This window comes from Peromyscus leucopus, chromosome 9, assembly GCF_004664715.2.
Source record: "Peromyscus leucopus breed LL Stock chromosome 9, UCI_PerLeu_2.1, whole genome shotgun sequence".
Taxonomy (NCBI): domain Eukaryota; kingdom Metazoa; phylum Chordata; class Mammalia; order Rodentia; family Cricetidae; genus Peromyscus; species Peromyscus leucopus.
Genome location: NC_051070.1, coordinates 71325990 through 71342552, shown reverse-complemented (window position 1 = coordinate 71342552; position 16563 = coordinate 71325990). Strand labels below are relative to the sequence as shown.

Sequence of the window (16563 nt, the reverse complement as noted above, 5' to 3'; positions counted from 1 at the left end):
CAAAGCAACCCAAAGGAGCTCCCAGAGACCCAAGGCCAGGTGCAAATTACTTGATTTATCAGGTACCATGTTTTTCTGGGTTTCTTGGACCAAGTTTTGCATAGGCCTTTGATCCTTGGGGGACTCTCTTATCCTTGACTCTCGAATAATATTCACATAGGGCGATAAGAGAAACAAAAGGTGTGGCTAAACAAAGGAACGATTAGGGCTAGGTGCTGTGCAGGAATGCCACTACAAGTTTCCCTGACATATACAGAAGACAGACTCTCACAGCAGATGTTCCGGCCCCTCTAGCACTTACAATCTTTCATCCTCTCCTTTCTCAGTGTTCCTGGAGTCTTGAGTGTAGGGGTTGGATTGTAGACATATCAGTCGAGGTTGGACGCTCTATGATCATTGTGCCCTGCACTTTGACCAGGTTTGGGCATCTGTAGTGGTCTCTTTTGTTTTCTGTAAAATGAAGCTCTTTTGATGAGGTGTGAGAACTTATCTGTGTGTATAATGATTGATATTTAGAATTTTGTTAGAAATTATACTGGTTTAGGGAAGTGACATTAGTATGCTCTTCTAGGGATCATGGCCTCATCAGCCCTGGGTAAGTGAGCTAGTTTTACAATACTAAGTGTGGATTTCTTTCTATTGAATGAGATTTAAGTCCAGCTAGACAGCTGTTGGTAGCTATCAAGATATACACTGTATAAAGCTAGTCTTTTTTTTTTTTGTGGTTCATATATAGTATACATAAGTAGGACTCTTGATTAGTTTTCTCTTTCAGAAGCATGAATAGCACCTTTGGATATTGTGAGAGCTAATTCTTAGAGAAGAGATTTCAAGGATGGGCCCAGTTGATTCTCCCAAATCTTGAATCTCAACTGTGTGCTGTACTAAAGAATAGGCTATTACCTTCAGGTTCTGGGAGGCAATCAGTGACAGTGGCAACAAAGCATGTTAATTTGGGAGTCTCTTTGACTTCTCTGACTAACATCTCAAAGGAAAGTTTCCCATGCTTAGCACTGGGGTTTTGTCAGATAGTTTGTGACTCTTGGGGAGGGCATTATCCATCCAAGTGGAGTAAATTCATTCAAACCCTCTATCACCTTTCATCTACTGTCTATTTATCTGTCTATCTATCTATATCTATCTATCTATCTATCTATCTATATCTATCTATCTATCTATCATCTATCATCAATCTATATATCTACCATCTGTCAACTATCTACATACACATACACACACACACACACACACACACACACACAGCATGTGTTTTTAAATAAAAATGGGATTATATGCTTTCCAATGTTTTTTTTTTCAGACATCCTTAGTACCTTCTGCAGTTTCTTGCTTTTACTCTTCCCAGTAAAATGCTATTTTTGCTTTTCAAATTTCCCCCTTGTAGCACCTGTATCCTACTCTCCATCTTTCTAGGACTCCTTCTTCCATTTCTCCCAATGGCACATTTTTAGTTTCCTAGTTTCTGCAGTTACTACAGGCTGTGTCGTCACATTTGAAGATTCAGGACAAGGAACTGCATATAACACAGAACATGTGGTGTTTTTCTCTCTGGGTCAGGGTTACATTACTCAATGTAATAGTTTTGATTTCTGTCCATTTACCTGCAAATTTTATGATTTCATTTTCTTTACATTGAATAGAACTCTGATTTTGGTGATTCTCCTGCTTCAATAGAAGTAGTGAGTGAGTTTTCTGTCTCAGAGGGAGATATTATCTGTACTGGCTGGTTTTGTGTCAACATGACTTAAGCTAGAGTTATCTGAAAGGAGGGAACCACAGAGGAGAAAATGCCCCAATAAGTTCTGTCTACAAGGTGTTCTCTTAATTAGTGATTCACTGGGTGGGGCAGCCCAGTTGTGGGTGCTGCCATGCCTGGGCTTGTGGTTCTGGCTTCTAGAAGAAAACAGGCTGAGAAAATCACGATGAACAAGCCAGTAAGCAGCACCCCTTTCATGGTCTCTCCATTAGCTCCTGCATCTAGGTTCCTACTCTGTTTGAATTCTTATCCTGACTTCCTTCAACAATGGACAACAGTGTTAAGTGTAAGCCAAATAAACCCTTTCCTTTCCAAATTGCTTTTGGTCATGGTGTTTCATCTCAGAAATAGTAACCCTAACTAAGATACTACCTTATCCTTTTAGTTTGCATCCTCATGTCATATCTCAGAGAAATGGTACAGGTAGGGTAGTCATGTTATTTACAAACCCAATAAAACATGTAGTGCACAAGAGATTCACAGAGCTATTTTTATTTTTATGAGCTATAATAGTTGACTAAGAACAAAAGAGCATTAATTGCACACCCTTCCACACCAGGAAGGGACATGGAACCTCCCTTGCCAATTGATAAAGTTGTTTCTTTTTCTCTACTAGCATAAAATCATAAAATTCTTTCTCCCTTTCTTCCTTCCTTCCTTCCTTCTTTCCTTCCTACCTCTCTTCCTTCCTTCCTTCCTTCCTTCCTTCCTTCCTCTCTTTCTTTCTTTCTTTCTTTCTTTCTTTCTTTCTTTCTTTCTTTCTTTCTTTCTTTCTTTCTTTCTTTCTTTCTTTCTTTCTTTCTTCTCTTCCTTCCTTCCTTCCTTCCTTCTTTCCTAACTTCCTTCTTTCTTCCTTTTCTTTTCTTCGTAATCTCTTAGTGTACCTGAACCTTGTTCTGTAAGTGTGGTGGATTGAATGAGAGTGGCTTCCATAGGCTTATCTGTTTGGTTACCAGTTGGTAGAGTTATTTGGGAAGGATTGGGAGGTTTGTGCTTACTGAAGGAGGTCATTGGAAGCAAGTTTTGAAGCTGTAAAAGACTCATGCCATTCCCAGTTAGGTTTCTCTTTCTGCTTCATACTTGTTTATCAAAATGTAAGCTCCCAGTTTCTGCTCCATTGCCATGTCTGCCTGCCTGCTGCCATGCCTCTTGCCACAATGTCCTAGACTCACCCTCTGAATTGGAAGCTTCCAACAAACTCTTTCTTCTCTAAGTTGCTTTCATCACGATGCCTCTTCACAATAACAGAAAAGTAACTACAATGATAAGGAAAAAGAGAACAAAGGTAAGGAATTTTATGAGATTTGCAGAGATTCATTGTGTTTGCCATTAGACCCTCTTGGACCACTCTGCAGTACCTAATGGGATAGTGAACTAAAAGCAGTTATTGTCCTGATCTAAAATCATATCTTCCAGTAAGAGAATCCTGATATATTAACTACAATTCAGGTTAATATTATTGTTGGTGATGGTAGTGGAGGATTTTGGAAACAAGGTCTTAGCATATAGACAAAACTCAGTATGTTCAGACTGCCTTAAAATTTGAGATCTTCTTATTCTGGAATTAAGGCCTGTGTCACCATGCTGGACATAGAGGCCAATTTAACAACTTTCTGATGAAGCTGATAGCACATGGATGTACAGTGCTGCTGAGGTTGTGGTTTGAAAAAGGAAAGAACCAGCACGTTTTGTGCTTTTAGAAAGTTGTAGAGCTCTCTGCCCATTTCTTCTGACTGTAAAGTTTGCAAGCCTGGAGGACAGGTAAAACCGAGCTTAATGAGAATTCAGAGTCTGTAATGGATGGTGTGTGTATGTGTGTGTGTGTGTGTGTGTGTGTGTGTGTGTGTGTGTGTGTGTGTGTTGGGGGTCCATGGGAGCCCTTTGGCCAATGAATCAACAAGATGTTTTCCATTTTTGGAACTGAAGGTTTCACTTGGTGGCATAAGACATTAGTTGGGACTTTCTCTCCCTATTGTATGATGACTCCATTTTGATTCTCTTCATATATGTATATTTTTAGGAAGCTTCCACCGTAGCAGGTTTCCACGTGTTTTTTCAAATGGCTTTAGTGTTATTTGCCTCTCCCTTTATTCTTTCCTTTATCCTTCTCTCCCACACGCCCTATTCTATTTTCCCTTTATCTCTTCATAACTCTGTATTCTATTCCCCCTTTCCATCGAGATTCTCTCTTCTCTCTGAGTCCCTTACTAGATATGCAACCTAGGTGATCATTCATTTTATAGCACACATATCAAAAGCTTAAAAGCTAACGTCCATTCACAAGTGAAAACCTGCCGTGTTTGTCTTTTTGGGTCTCAGTTTTCTCAGTCAAGATGATTTTTTTTTTTGGTTCCATATGCTTGCCAGCACATTTCCTTTTTCTTAGAGCTGAATAGTATTTCACTGTGTAAATGTCCCACATTCTTATTATCCATTCATCAGATGTTGAATATGTAGGTTGTTTCCAATTTTGGCTATTCATAGCAGAGAAGTAATGAACATGGATAAACATGTATCTCTTTAGTAAGATAAGGAATACTTTGTGGTATCATTCCAAGAATTGTGTATTGAATCTATTTTTAGCTTTTTGAGGAACCTCCACATGGTTTCCATAAAGGCTATACTAGTCTGCATTCCCACCAGCAGACACTGTAGCCTGTAACTGGAGAGTTTCTCTCCAGGTCCCACCAAGCCCCCGCAGTCCCACAGCCCCCATATAAAATAATCACTCCAATGCTTATATTACTTATAAACTGTATGGCCATGGCAGGCTTCTTGTTATCTATATCTTTTATCTTAAATTAACCCATTTCTATTAATCTAAGTTGCCACGTGGCTCGTGTCTTACCAGTACCTTACATCTCGCTTGTCATGGTGGCAACTGGCAGCTCTCTCCCTCTGCCTTCCTGTTCCCTCAATTCTCCTCTCTATTAGTCCTGCCTATACTTCCTGCCTGGCTACTGGCCAATCAGTGTTTTATTTATTATCCAATCAGAGCAACACATTTGCCGTACAAAACATGCCACAGCAGTAGCCTATTTCCAAAGTTATTGATTTCTTTTCACAAACTAATAGTAAGGCCCTATTGCTTACTGCTTATTCCTATTGCCTTACTACTCATGCCACTAAACACAAAGAAGGTGAGTTAGTACCCAACTAGAAATTTCATCCCTACTGACTAGTATTCACAGTGCTGGAAGGTATGCTGCCTGGTACTAGAAAAGAAAGGTAATCATCATTACCACCAGATACAAATTCTATAACAATAACCCCTTCAAGATTCATTAGAGCAATAGCAGCTCAGATGCTATGGGAGAAAGCAAACACTTTTAAAAAGTGGATTTAAGCTCCAACCCATGTCTGTTATTGCTTAAGTGTGCAAGAATCTGAGACTGGATAGGTCACTGGCCTAGGGGAAAACCTAGTACTACTAATCTGTCCAAGGTGACATGGCAATAAAACGACTACTATTGGCATATTTCTATACCCATAGGTGAGTGCATTACAATGCTCAACCATATCAGAGAAGCTTCTTCTTTCAGTAGATGAGCAGTAACACAGACATTCACAACTGGACAATGAGCAGAGAGTGAGAAACATTGGAGTACTCAGTCCTAAATGGGATGTCTTTATCATTCCCCTCTCCTATAGACTCAAGAGTCTATGTGGAAGGGAAAGTAGAAAGATTGTAACAGTCAGAAGTGGTGGTTGACTATAAGCAAATAGTGTCTTTCTGACAAAACAGGACTGATGCTCATGTGCACTCACAGAGACTGTGGCAGCAGGCAAAAGACCTGCATAGGTTCAAACCAGACAGGGTCCCAATGCTGAGAGGATAAGAGCAGGAAGTAGAGATGTGATTGTACCCATAACCAAGACGCTATTTGAAATGATACCTGCTGGGGAAAAGAAAACCTGGTTTTTTTTTTTTCTTCAGTTTAGTTCTCATTGAGTATACGGACCACATGCTGTTGTCTCATACCCAAGAGTAGATGACCAACAAAAAATGAACTCCATGTTTGTTTTTGTCTCATTTGGTTGTGTTTGTTTGCTTTGATTTTTTGTTGTTATATGGTATTTATTTATTTATTTATTTATTTGGTTTAAAAGAGAAAGAGGTGAAGTATAAAGTTGGGTGGGTAGGGAGAACGAAGAATCTGAAGTAGGAGAGGGTAAAAACATGATCAAAATACATTGTTTGAAAAAACTAAAACTACTCCCCCAACAACAACAAAAATAAATAAACACAAGAAGACTTCAGAGGAAGAAAGGAGGGCTAGAAATGCTAAGAAACTTTTGACGTAGTAATGGTAGACTGGGGTTTGTTACACAACACCATCCTATCATGCAAAGAGTAATAACTGGAACTGTGAGTGGGCACAGGTTAAAATAATGTCCCAGGAATAGCCCGCTGCCTGCAGTCAGAGGTCCATGGTAAGGGAAGCCTATTATTATTATGCCAGATGACTAGTCTAGAGTAGCCAAAAAAACACCTCACATTTGTACTGCACAGAACTTACGAGAAAGGTAGCTGAAAGCTGGTAGAAATCCACCATGCTGCATGCCCTTGCTTTTGCTCCATGTTTTTTATTCATTGAAAATAGATGTTTTCTCATGTAACATACACGGATAACAGTTTCACTGTCCTCTTTTCCTAATTCTTCCAACCTTCTTTCATCTGGATCCACTCCCTTTCTGTCTCTCATTAGAAAACAACCTGGCTTCTAATGGATAGTGATAAAATAAAACATGATAAGATTAAACAAATACTCACATGTTAGAGTTGGATAAGACAAACCAACCAAAGGAAAGAGACCAAGAGAAGGCACAAGAAACAGACACCCACTTGTTCATACACTCAGAAATTCCATGGAAACTAAACTGGAGGCCATAATATATACCCAAAGGACCTGGTGAAGATCCATGCAGGTCCTTTGCATGCTGCCTCAGTCTCTCTGAATTCATATGTGCTTTGATCATGTTGAGTTAGAGGGCCTAGTTTTCTTGGTATCCTCCATTCCTTCTGACTCTTACACTCTTTCTGTCTCCTCTTCAGCAGGGTTCCTTAGTCCCTGAGTGAAGGAATGTGAAGTAGACATTTTATTTGTGGTTGAGTGTTTCAAAGTCGTAGGTCTCTGTATTTGTTTCTATCTGCTGCAGGAGGACACTTCTTTGATGATGCCTGAGCAAGACACTGATCTATGAGTACAGAAGACTGTCATTAGTAATGATTTTATTGCTACAGTTTTTAAAACAGTAATATTTCCTTTTATCCTAGGTCCCTGGGTATCTAGTCTCAGGTTCTTGGTCACCGAAATAGTGTCGAATGTGGTTTCCATCTCCTGGAGTAGACCTTAAGTTAAACCTGATATTGGTTGTTTAACTCTCACAAATTTTACTACCTTTGCCTTAGTACATCTAAGCAGGGCACCATTGAGGATCAAAGGTTTTGTAATAGGTTTGGTGTTTATATTTTTCTTTTGATACTTTGCAGAGTACCTTTCATTAACAAAGATGCCTATGTCCCTATAACCTAGGTCATATCCCTATAACCTGGGGATGAAGGCTGTACATAGGCGTCAGCTCATCTTTTCCATGATTAAAGAGTTCTGTGTTGTGTTCAGCTTGGGGGCCTTGTCATCAGTGTGTCATAATGCAAAATATAATGATGCATTGTAAGGGACTTTGAAGTTTATGCCTGTTAAAATTATATTTTAATTTCAAAAAATAAAGGCAACTAATAAAAATTGTTCCTCATAGCCAAGTTTGGCAGCACATGCCTTTAAAGGTGAAATTCAAGAAGCAGAGGTTGGTAGACTTGTGAGTAATATGATAGGTTGGCCTATAAAGTGAGTTCTGAGCCATCCAAACTATAAAGAGTGACCCTGTGTCTTAATTACTATGAAGAGACTTCATGGCCATGGCAACTCTTACAAAGGAAAGTATTTAACTGGGACTGACTTGCAGTTCAACATTTTAGTTCGTTGTCAGTGTGGTAGGAAGCATGGTGGCACACAGGCAGACATGGCGCTTGAGAAGGAGCTGAGAGTTCTACAGCCAGATCTGCAGGCAGCAGGAAGAGAGAGTCCCTGGGCTTGGCTTAAGTACTTGACAGCTTAAAGTCCACTCCTAGCCACAGACTTCCTCCAACAAGAACACACCTCCTAATAGTGTCACTCCCCATGAATCTGTGGGGGCCATTTTCATTCACACTACCACATACTGTCTTAGTCACTTTTTTACCAATGTAACAAGACATCATGACCAGTATCTTATAGAAACTGTAACTTATAGAAAACAGTTTAATGGGGGCTTACAGTTCAGAGGGTAAGTCCATGGCCCTCGGGGCAGGTAGCATGACAGCAGGCAGGCAGGCAGGCATAGTGCTGGAGCAGTGGTTGAGAGCTTCCGTCCTGATCCACAACCAGGAGACAGAGAGAAAGTGCTGACTGGGAATGGTTTGGGGTTTTGAAACCTCTGAGGTCATCCCAATGAAGTACCTCCTCCAAGGAGGCCATACCTCCTAATTCTTACCAAACAGTCCCACCAACTAGGGACCACACATTCAAACATAAGAGCCTGAGGGGGGGTGTTAAATTTAAATCACCATATCAGACTGTCTCAAAAACAAAAAATATGTTCCTCAGAGTTTGACATGGAACCATATTTACTAAGTGAGATTTTAACCCAGTCAGTTTCTCTAGAATCCCTTTAATTAGAAGTTCTTTCAAAAGTCAAAAAGGAAGTGTTTTATACAGCTGCATTGTCTGGCTCAGAGAGAAGTTATGGAGTGTGAAATACTCCTGAGCTACAAGAACCTCACTCAGATTTGGTAATAGAAAAAGTACGAATCACTGAATACAAGGAAATGACTGCTTGAGGTAACTCAGGAAATTTTTGAAGTTTAACTTGAAATTCATGAAAACATACATGTTTCCCCACATTGACTTGGAGCAAATATCTCTTAAGTCTGTATTTAACTAAGATGCCAGATTTTTACTTTTAGCTGCTCACATAAGTGTTTATTTTTAGCAAATCTTTGGTCACTGTCAGTATCCACAAGGTGGCAGTCTCTTCTTAGAGACATGGGGGACCTCTCAAGTGGTTTTGAGTGACAGAGTTTGGGGAGGAGTTTGCTGGTGTCACAAGGGTGGGAAAAGAGCTTTGTTTTTCTACTTGGTAGCACAATATTTTGATGCTTCCTGAAGGAGAAACATTAGAAACGTGAAACTGATTTTTTTTTTAACCAGGCTTAAAATCTGGATCCTCAGTGAAGAGAGAAGAAAGAATAATGAAATCCTTGAGTGTTTCACTAGTGGTCCTGTGGCTTCAGTTTAATTGTGAGTTTGGGCACTTCTTTTGGATATAATGTATGATATGTGAAGTTGCTGCCTACTCTAGGAAAATGGTAGAAACACAAATTTTTCATCTCTAGTTAAGGGGTGGGAGGCCCATTGAAAAGCCATTGTACTGTTAGCATCCATGTGCCTCTAGTCTTCGTTGTGTGACCTCTGTCTCTCTTCACAGGGGTGAGCAGCCAGGAGAAGGTGCAGCAGAACCCGGAATCCCTCAGTGTCCCAGAGGGAGCCATGGCCTCTCTCAACTGCACATTCAGTGATAGTACTTCTGATTACTTCTGGTGGTACAGACAGCATTCTGGGAAAGGCCCCGAGCTGCTTGTGTCCATCGTCTCCAATGGTGCAAAGGAAGAAGGCCGATTCACAGTTCACCTCAACAAAGCCAGCCGGCATGTTTCCCTGCACATCAGAGACTCCCAGCCCAGTGACTCAGCTGTCTACCTTTGTGCAGTGAGCACACAGTGCTCCCCAGGCACCTGCAGCCTGCACAAAAACCTGTTGGGCCCTGACAAGGCCTGAACCAGAGCACCTAGAGAACGCTATTTAAAAAGTATTTACTTTATGAAAATGAACACATAGTGTGTTTTAGACTATTATTTCAAGGTATGCTACTGTTTTATGGTCTGGAATGTTTGTTTAATGGTGTAAAGATGTGTTTAATTGAATAAAATTCACCTGCAATCAGGAGGCTGAGTCAGCAATGAGCTGACAGGATGTGGTAAGGAGGAGCCAGATGAAAAAGGGTTTATAAGTAGGGGCGAGGAGAAGCATGAGGACTTTTTAGAGCACTCTAGCAGGTACTTGCTATTCAACTTCTCTGAAGAGCAGAACGCCACCTTAACCTTAACCTTAACCTTTGAATCTTCAGTTCTTTAGAGGGAGAGAGGTTTTAGTTAAGTTCCCTTTATAGCTTTGCAAGAGTTAGAACCAGAGTGGACTCTAGCACAAATCTTAAAAGTCCTTATTAATAAAATAAAACCCAGAGCCAGGTATTGGGGTGAATGCTGGAAGATCAGAGAAGCAGAACAAGCCACAGCTTCCTCACCTTGCCAATTCCTCAGCTGATCATTTTTCCTCAAACTGGAAGCCTCTGAGTCCTCATCCAGAATGAATCTCAGCTGAACTGTGCTGCTCACAAAAGCCTAAAAGCTTAACCGGCCAAAAGCTTCTATTCCTGATCCTCACACCTTTTATACTTTTCTGCTTTCTGCCATTACTCCCTGGGATTAAAGGCGTGAGTAACCATGCTTGGCTGTATCCTTGAACACACAGAGATCCAGGTAGATCTCTGCCTCTGGAATGCTAGGATTAAAGGTGTCAGTGTCACCATTTTCTAGCCTCTGTATCTAGTTGCTGTTCTGTCTATGACCCTAGATAAGTTTATTAGGGTGCACAATATTTTGGGGAACACAATACCACCACAGGGAACAGAATATCCCCCTTGCGGCCTAACTGCTCTTGGTAGTAGCAGAGTTGCAGTTGCTGATTCGGATAGCTGTGGCTTGAAAGGCAGAAACAATTTTGAAAAGGACAACAATAGTGCTCTAAGCTTCATGTCTCATATTCTTTCTCATTCTCTTTTTTCATAACCCATTGAATCTAATTAGTGCTGTCCATGTGCTTATGGTTGTGGGATCATCTCCTGATGCATGGGCAACCTACAAGTGTGCACCTTCTTAAAGAAAAATGACTCTCCTTGTGCCAAGAGCCATCAATTGCCAATAGCTCCTCAGCAAGAAAAGGGCCTCAGGAGCCCCTTTCACCTCCATGATTGAATTTCAAGCTGTCTTGATTTTGTGTATGTCTGGTACAGGTAACCACAGGTCCTATGAGTTCATGTGTAACAGCCTTGTCATGCCCAGAGAAAAGTATTTTGAAGCTCTTCTCCCCATCTTCTAGTTCTAACTGTTTTTTGTTTGTTTGTTTTGTTTCACTTTTCTTCCAAGATATTCCCTAAGCGTTGTCAGGATGAAGAGTTTGTAGAGGTGTTTCATCTATGGCTGAGCACTCACAGTCTCTTTTTCTTAGCACTGAGCATTCTTCTTATGATTGAGTTTCTACATTTTTCAAACCCCTCCTTTGTGATGTTTTCCTAGCCTTGGAGTAGCTGATACAGATACCCCACTTAGGTTAGGACACTCAACACCTATTCTCAATACCTTGGATGGTTATGCATCTCTGTGTCAACTCACTGAAAGAAAGCATCTTTGACCAAGGTTAAGAGCAACACTAATCTGATTGTTGGCTCTTGTCTGAATTCATTCACATTCCTTCTTTGCATCTTGGACTTTTCATTTGCATGATCAGATTATCAATGTTTATTCAAGACAAGTGCTTCATAGATGGAGTCTTAGATCTGGTTATACCTCTCTGAATTTCCTCAGGGGTCCAGGTGCAAATGACTGGCTCTGATCCTGTTGAGTCCATGGAAACATCCTTTGTACTGCTTGGAGACCATGTCAAAGTTCTCATGTATATTTTAGTTTCCACCAGTTTACACCTTGCTGAATTTTGTGTAGATCCAATTCAGTTTCCTTTCACAATCTCACAGTATTCTCTGGGTTCCATGAAGATGTTTCTTGTTAGCTATGAAAATAAAAAGTGTAATATATTTACCAGCACTAGAGACACCTGCACAGTCAATGACTATCAGCTGTGAGGCAGCCAAGGTCAGCATTCAAGAAAGCAAAAGTCAGAGGTGGGTAGAGGGAGGCTTTATCAACTTCTGATTGGGTAGGTAGTACCTGAACATCACATGATCATCTCCCAACTTGGGACATGCATAGAGCATGTGGGGCTTCTACTGGTTCAGCCTGTGATCACCCAGAAAATTAACCAATCCCAATATAATTACATGAGCTCTTGTCCAATCCCTTCCATAGCCCTATAAAGACCCTAGACAAGGAGGGTGACAGTTCCCTCCTCTCTGAAATTATTCTTTTTCTGAAATTTCTCTTACTTTTCCTTAATTTCTCACTTTTCTGTAACTCTTTTAATAAAGATTGCCTTGACTTTGCATACACATACAAGAGTCCACATCTTTTGACTTCATTGATAGCAGATCACAAATTCAGAGCCACTGTCCCAGGTCAATCTTTGGTGAATGTCAGTGGCTGGCACCAGGGCCTTTGGTCATGTACAACTGAGTTGTGAAAGGGCTTGTAACCTAAAAAACAAAAACAAACAAACCAACAACCCCCCAAATGAAAAGTAACCAACCAACTAAACAAAACCCAAACTCTGCATTCTTGGAATCTATATACAACACTTTCCTCATTCATGAAGACATGAATTTGACTGTTACCTCTTAATCTGTTCTAGGACAAGACAGAGATTGAAACAGCTTTGCAATTTCTTCTGAATCAGCTCTGCACCCTCAACTATCTCATACCATGGTCAAGTAGCAAAATGAGGTTGCAAACACAAGATGGCCGATGGCAAGATGGTGATGCTTCTGTGCCTTAAGACATGATTTTAAGCCATGCCTCCCCGTGTGTGTGTGTGTGTGTGTGTGTGTGTGTGTGTGTGTGTGTGTGTATGTGTGTGTGTGTGTTTGTGAAGACTGAGCTTTCCTCTGACTGGTTAGGTTAACTAGGGTTCTGGGAAACAGACTAAACACAAACTCAATGGGGGGAAATAACTTTTCTCTCTTAGGAACCTAGTTTCAAACCAGAGCCCAGACCTGCATTCCCTGTGATCAAAGGGAGACTGGATAAACTGTGGGAGTTCTGGTGGCTGTATGCCTACAACTAGCTAGTGAATTCCATCTATTGGTAATGGGAACAGGGACATCTAAGTTCAGGGGCTGCATCATTGAAGAGGCCAGGTCTTCTTGATAATTTCAACATGCACTTGGAAAGTATAAATGCTGACTTTTGATCTCTAGCTTGTGTCTCTGTCTAGAGGTGAGCAACCTAGAAGCAGAAGAGAATCCTCAGGCCCTAAGCATCTAAGAAGCTGAAAATGTCACCAAGAACTGCAGTCGCAAGACTCTCATAGCTGTCCTACTGCAGCCCAGACAGGACTCAGGTAGAGGCCCTGCCCTGCTAATCTTAATCAGTTTAACTGTGAAAGAGAACAGTAGAAGACTAAAAATCACCATTGACAGAGGGTCCAGGAGTTAAAGAGATTCACTGATAGGCTGAGAGATAGGGAGAGGGGCCACATCATTAACAAAATGGTGAACTTCTAAGATGGCTGGCTCTTTCTTCACCCTGTTGATCTGAGATAAAGCTTAGCAGTTTAAAACAGAGGTGGTGAGGCTTTTCTCCATCAGTAGGCCTCCTGCTGCTGCTGAACCTGAACAAATTTAAGGCCTGATTAGCACATGTTTATGCCAAAGCTGTGAGCCAATCATTTACCTTGTCTTTATTCAAACTGACCAACCATAAATTAGGGGAGGAAAACCTCTTAGAGACCCTTAAATACCAGCCTTGGAGAAGACAGAGAGAAAGGTCCAAATACTCAGCTTGAAGTGAAGAACTGCCTCCTATCCTAACATCCTTCTCTCCAACTCATTGTGCCTCAAACATGTGAGCCTGTGGATCAAACATCTACAATAACTCCAAGAAAAGGAAACCCATTCCTAGCACTGGGGATTTAATTTGTTATCCTGTGGTGTCTAATAAGAGTCTTGCCATCTTATTATAGGGTAAGTCTATTTTAATATGTGTATGTACTTAAGAAGCTTCAAGAGTAATAGGTAAGTTCCCATAAGACTTTTCATTCTGATTTTCCCTCCTCCATTCTGCTCTGACACAAACATTAAGCCCAGCAAGCAATAAAAAGGACCTTATGAAACTCGACACCTTCTGCACAGCTAAGGCCTTTACCATGTGAATGGGAAAAACCTTTTAAGCTATATATATGACAAAAGGTTAGTGTGTAGAATATAAAAACAACTAAAAATCCCTAAATATTAAAAAGCAAATTCAATTTAAGAATGGAACACGGAGCTCAACAGAGAGTTATTATTATGTGGTGAGGGGACTTTTTTTGGGGGTCTAGTCTGTTTGGTGTTCTATAGGCTTCTTGTATCTTCATAGGCATTTCCTTCTTTAAGTTGGGAAAGTTTTCTTCTATGATCTTGTTTAATATATTTTCTGTGCCTTTGAGTTGGTATTCTTCTTCCTCTATCCCTATTATTCATAGGTTTGATCTTTTCATAGTGTCCCAAATTTCTTGGACATTTTGGTTCATGACTTTGTTGGCTTTAGTGTTTTCTTTGACTGATGAATCTATTTCTTCTACTGTATCTTCAACGCCAGAGATCTTCTCTTCCATCTCTTGCATTCTGTTGGTTATACTTGCATCTGAAGTTCCTGTTCGTTTACTCAAATTTTCTATTTCCAGCATTCCCTATGTTTGTGTCTTCTTCATTTTTTCTATTTCCCTTTTCAGGTCTTGGACTGTTTCCTTCATCTCTTTCATTGTTTTTTCATGATTTTCTTTCAGGAATTTATTGTTTTCTTCTGCTTTATTTGTCCTTTCCTCTACTTTTTTTTTATAGCCTTCTTCCCTTTTTTGTTTGAATTTTCTTCAATTTCATTTTTGATTTCTTCTATATAAGCCTCTAGCGTCTTCATGATGTTATTCATAAGGTTGCTTTCTTCTGCTTCTTCCATTTTGTGATGTTCAGGTCTAGCTTTTGGAGGAGGGCTAGGTTCTGGTGATGCTGTATTGTTCTTCATTTTGTTGTATGTACTTCTGCCTTGACGTCTGCCCATCCCCTTGTGGTTCATTCTTGGTCTTATCAATGCTCTTGGTCCAGACAGAGCTGACAGATTCAGGAAGCCTCTCTCTGGTCCAGATGGAAGCTCTGGTCCAGATGGGAACTTCGGGGCAGGATGGGAGCTGGGGGATGGTCTCTAAGTCTCAGGAAGTGGCTGGGGTCTCGGGCGGATGGGCATGGGTCAGGACATGGAGATTGCAGGGTCTGCCTGGGGTCTTGGAGAAGGGGAACCTTCCCGGTGGGCGTGGAGGGAATCGTGCCCGATGGCCAGAACCTGGGACCAAGTTGGGCAGTTCTTCCTCAGAATGGCTGGTGCCCAGGGATGGACCTAAGAGCAGGCCTCTCTGACTATGAGCCCAGGCACTCACCTCTTGTCCAGATGGAGCTCTGGGGTCTGGTCTGCTGTGTGTATTCTTATATGCTCACTCATCACCCTAAATACCACAGGACACATATATTTCAGTAACGTTGGTAATTTCAGACAGCCAATGTGGACTTGAGACCTGCTTCCTTTGGGTGAGTTCTCAAGTTTATTTACAGTATTTTGTGCAGACACATGTGGTACACATTGAAGGGAAATCAGCAGAGGGCGCTGCCTCTTCACTTGTGGTTAATGTCTGCATCCAGGTGGTGGCTTCACATGACAGACTGTCACTGGGCAGGAGGACCTTGTTTATGAGTGAAGAGTTTGAGTAAGGTCCTGCAGGAGACTTGTCCTGTGAGTTTAGTGCACTCAAGAACCAAGTGTTATTTTCTTCTGTGGACATGCTTCCTGACACCTGCTCAGTTCTGGTGCTCCTCTTCATGCTCAGTAAGTTACATTTCATAAGTGTTCGTGATGTCATTTTCTTACACCTATGAAAGTCCTTACCTTCTTCCTCACATAGCAAAGTAATTTGCCCTTATTTATTTATATTTTATTTATTTATTTTTTTTTTTCAGGGAGGAGCAATGGAGACTCGGTGACCCAGACAGAAGTCTTGGTTACTGTCACAGAGGGTTTGCCTGTGATGATAAACTGCACTTATCAGACCACTTACTCAGATTCTTTCCTTTTCTGGTATGTGCAATATCCCAACAAAGCCCATCGGCTACTCCTGAGGAGCTTCACAGACAACCAGAGGACAGAGCACCAAGGGTTCCAGGCCACTCTCCAGAAGAGCAGCAGCTCCTTCCCCCTGCAGAAGTCCTCAGTGCAGCTGGCAGACTCTGCCCTGTACTACTGTGCTCTGAGTGCCACAGTGAGGGGACTGCAGGGGAAGCTGCACACAAACCCAGGGTGCAGGAGGCTGAGGGAGTGGCCTGTGAGGGAGGGCTGTGTGCCTTCTCTGAGTGGGGTTTACCCCGCCTCCTGAAACACAGCAGCTCATCTCAGGTCAAATTCCTAGAAACCTAGCAATCTGTGGATACTCTGACAGGATAGATGGAAGTCATTGTTAGAGACAACGAGGCTTTGATCCCTAGAAATACTGTTCTTTCCTTATGTGAAAGACCTCTCACAGAAAACACTTCCAGGAAATCCTGGATGTGGAATTTATCTTTACTGAGATATCTTACAAAATTTAGTGATTTAAACTCTCCAGAATCTTCTGTTCTTATCCCACAAATTTATGACCAAATGAAGAACATAGATTTCCAGTATTAAAAAATCTGCTTCAGTCTCACTCCACAAGTAATTTAGACTCTTCCTCTCCTTAGTT

General features: G+C 41.2%; 1 pseudogene and 1 gene segment (V, D, J or C); both read left to right on the top strand.

Moving 5' to 3' along the window:
• The first annotated feature begins 576 nt into the window (after positions 1 to 576).
• LOC114688322 lies at positions 577 to 9651 on the top strand. The segment is given in 2 exon segments: positions 577 to 595; positions 9302 to 9651. Coding segments are annotated over 2 exon segments (369 nt in total).
• Positions 9652 to 15575: 5924 nt separating this feature from the next.
• Positions 15576 to 16259, top strand: LOC119088477 (annotated as a pseudogene).
• The last annotated feature ends 304 nt before the right edge of the window (positions 16260 to 16563 follow it).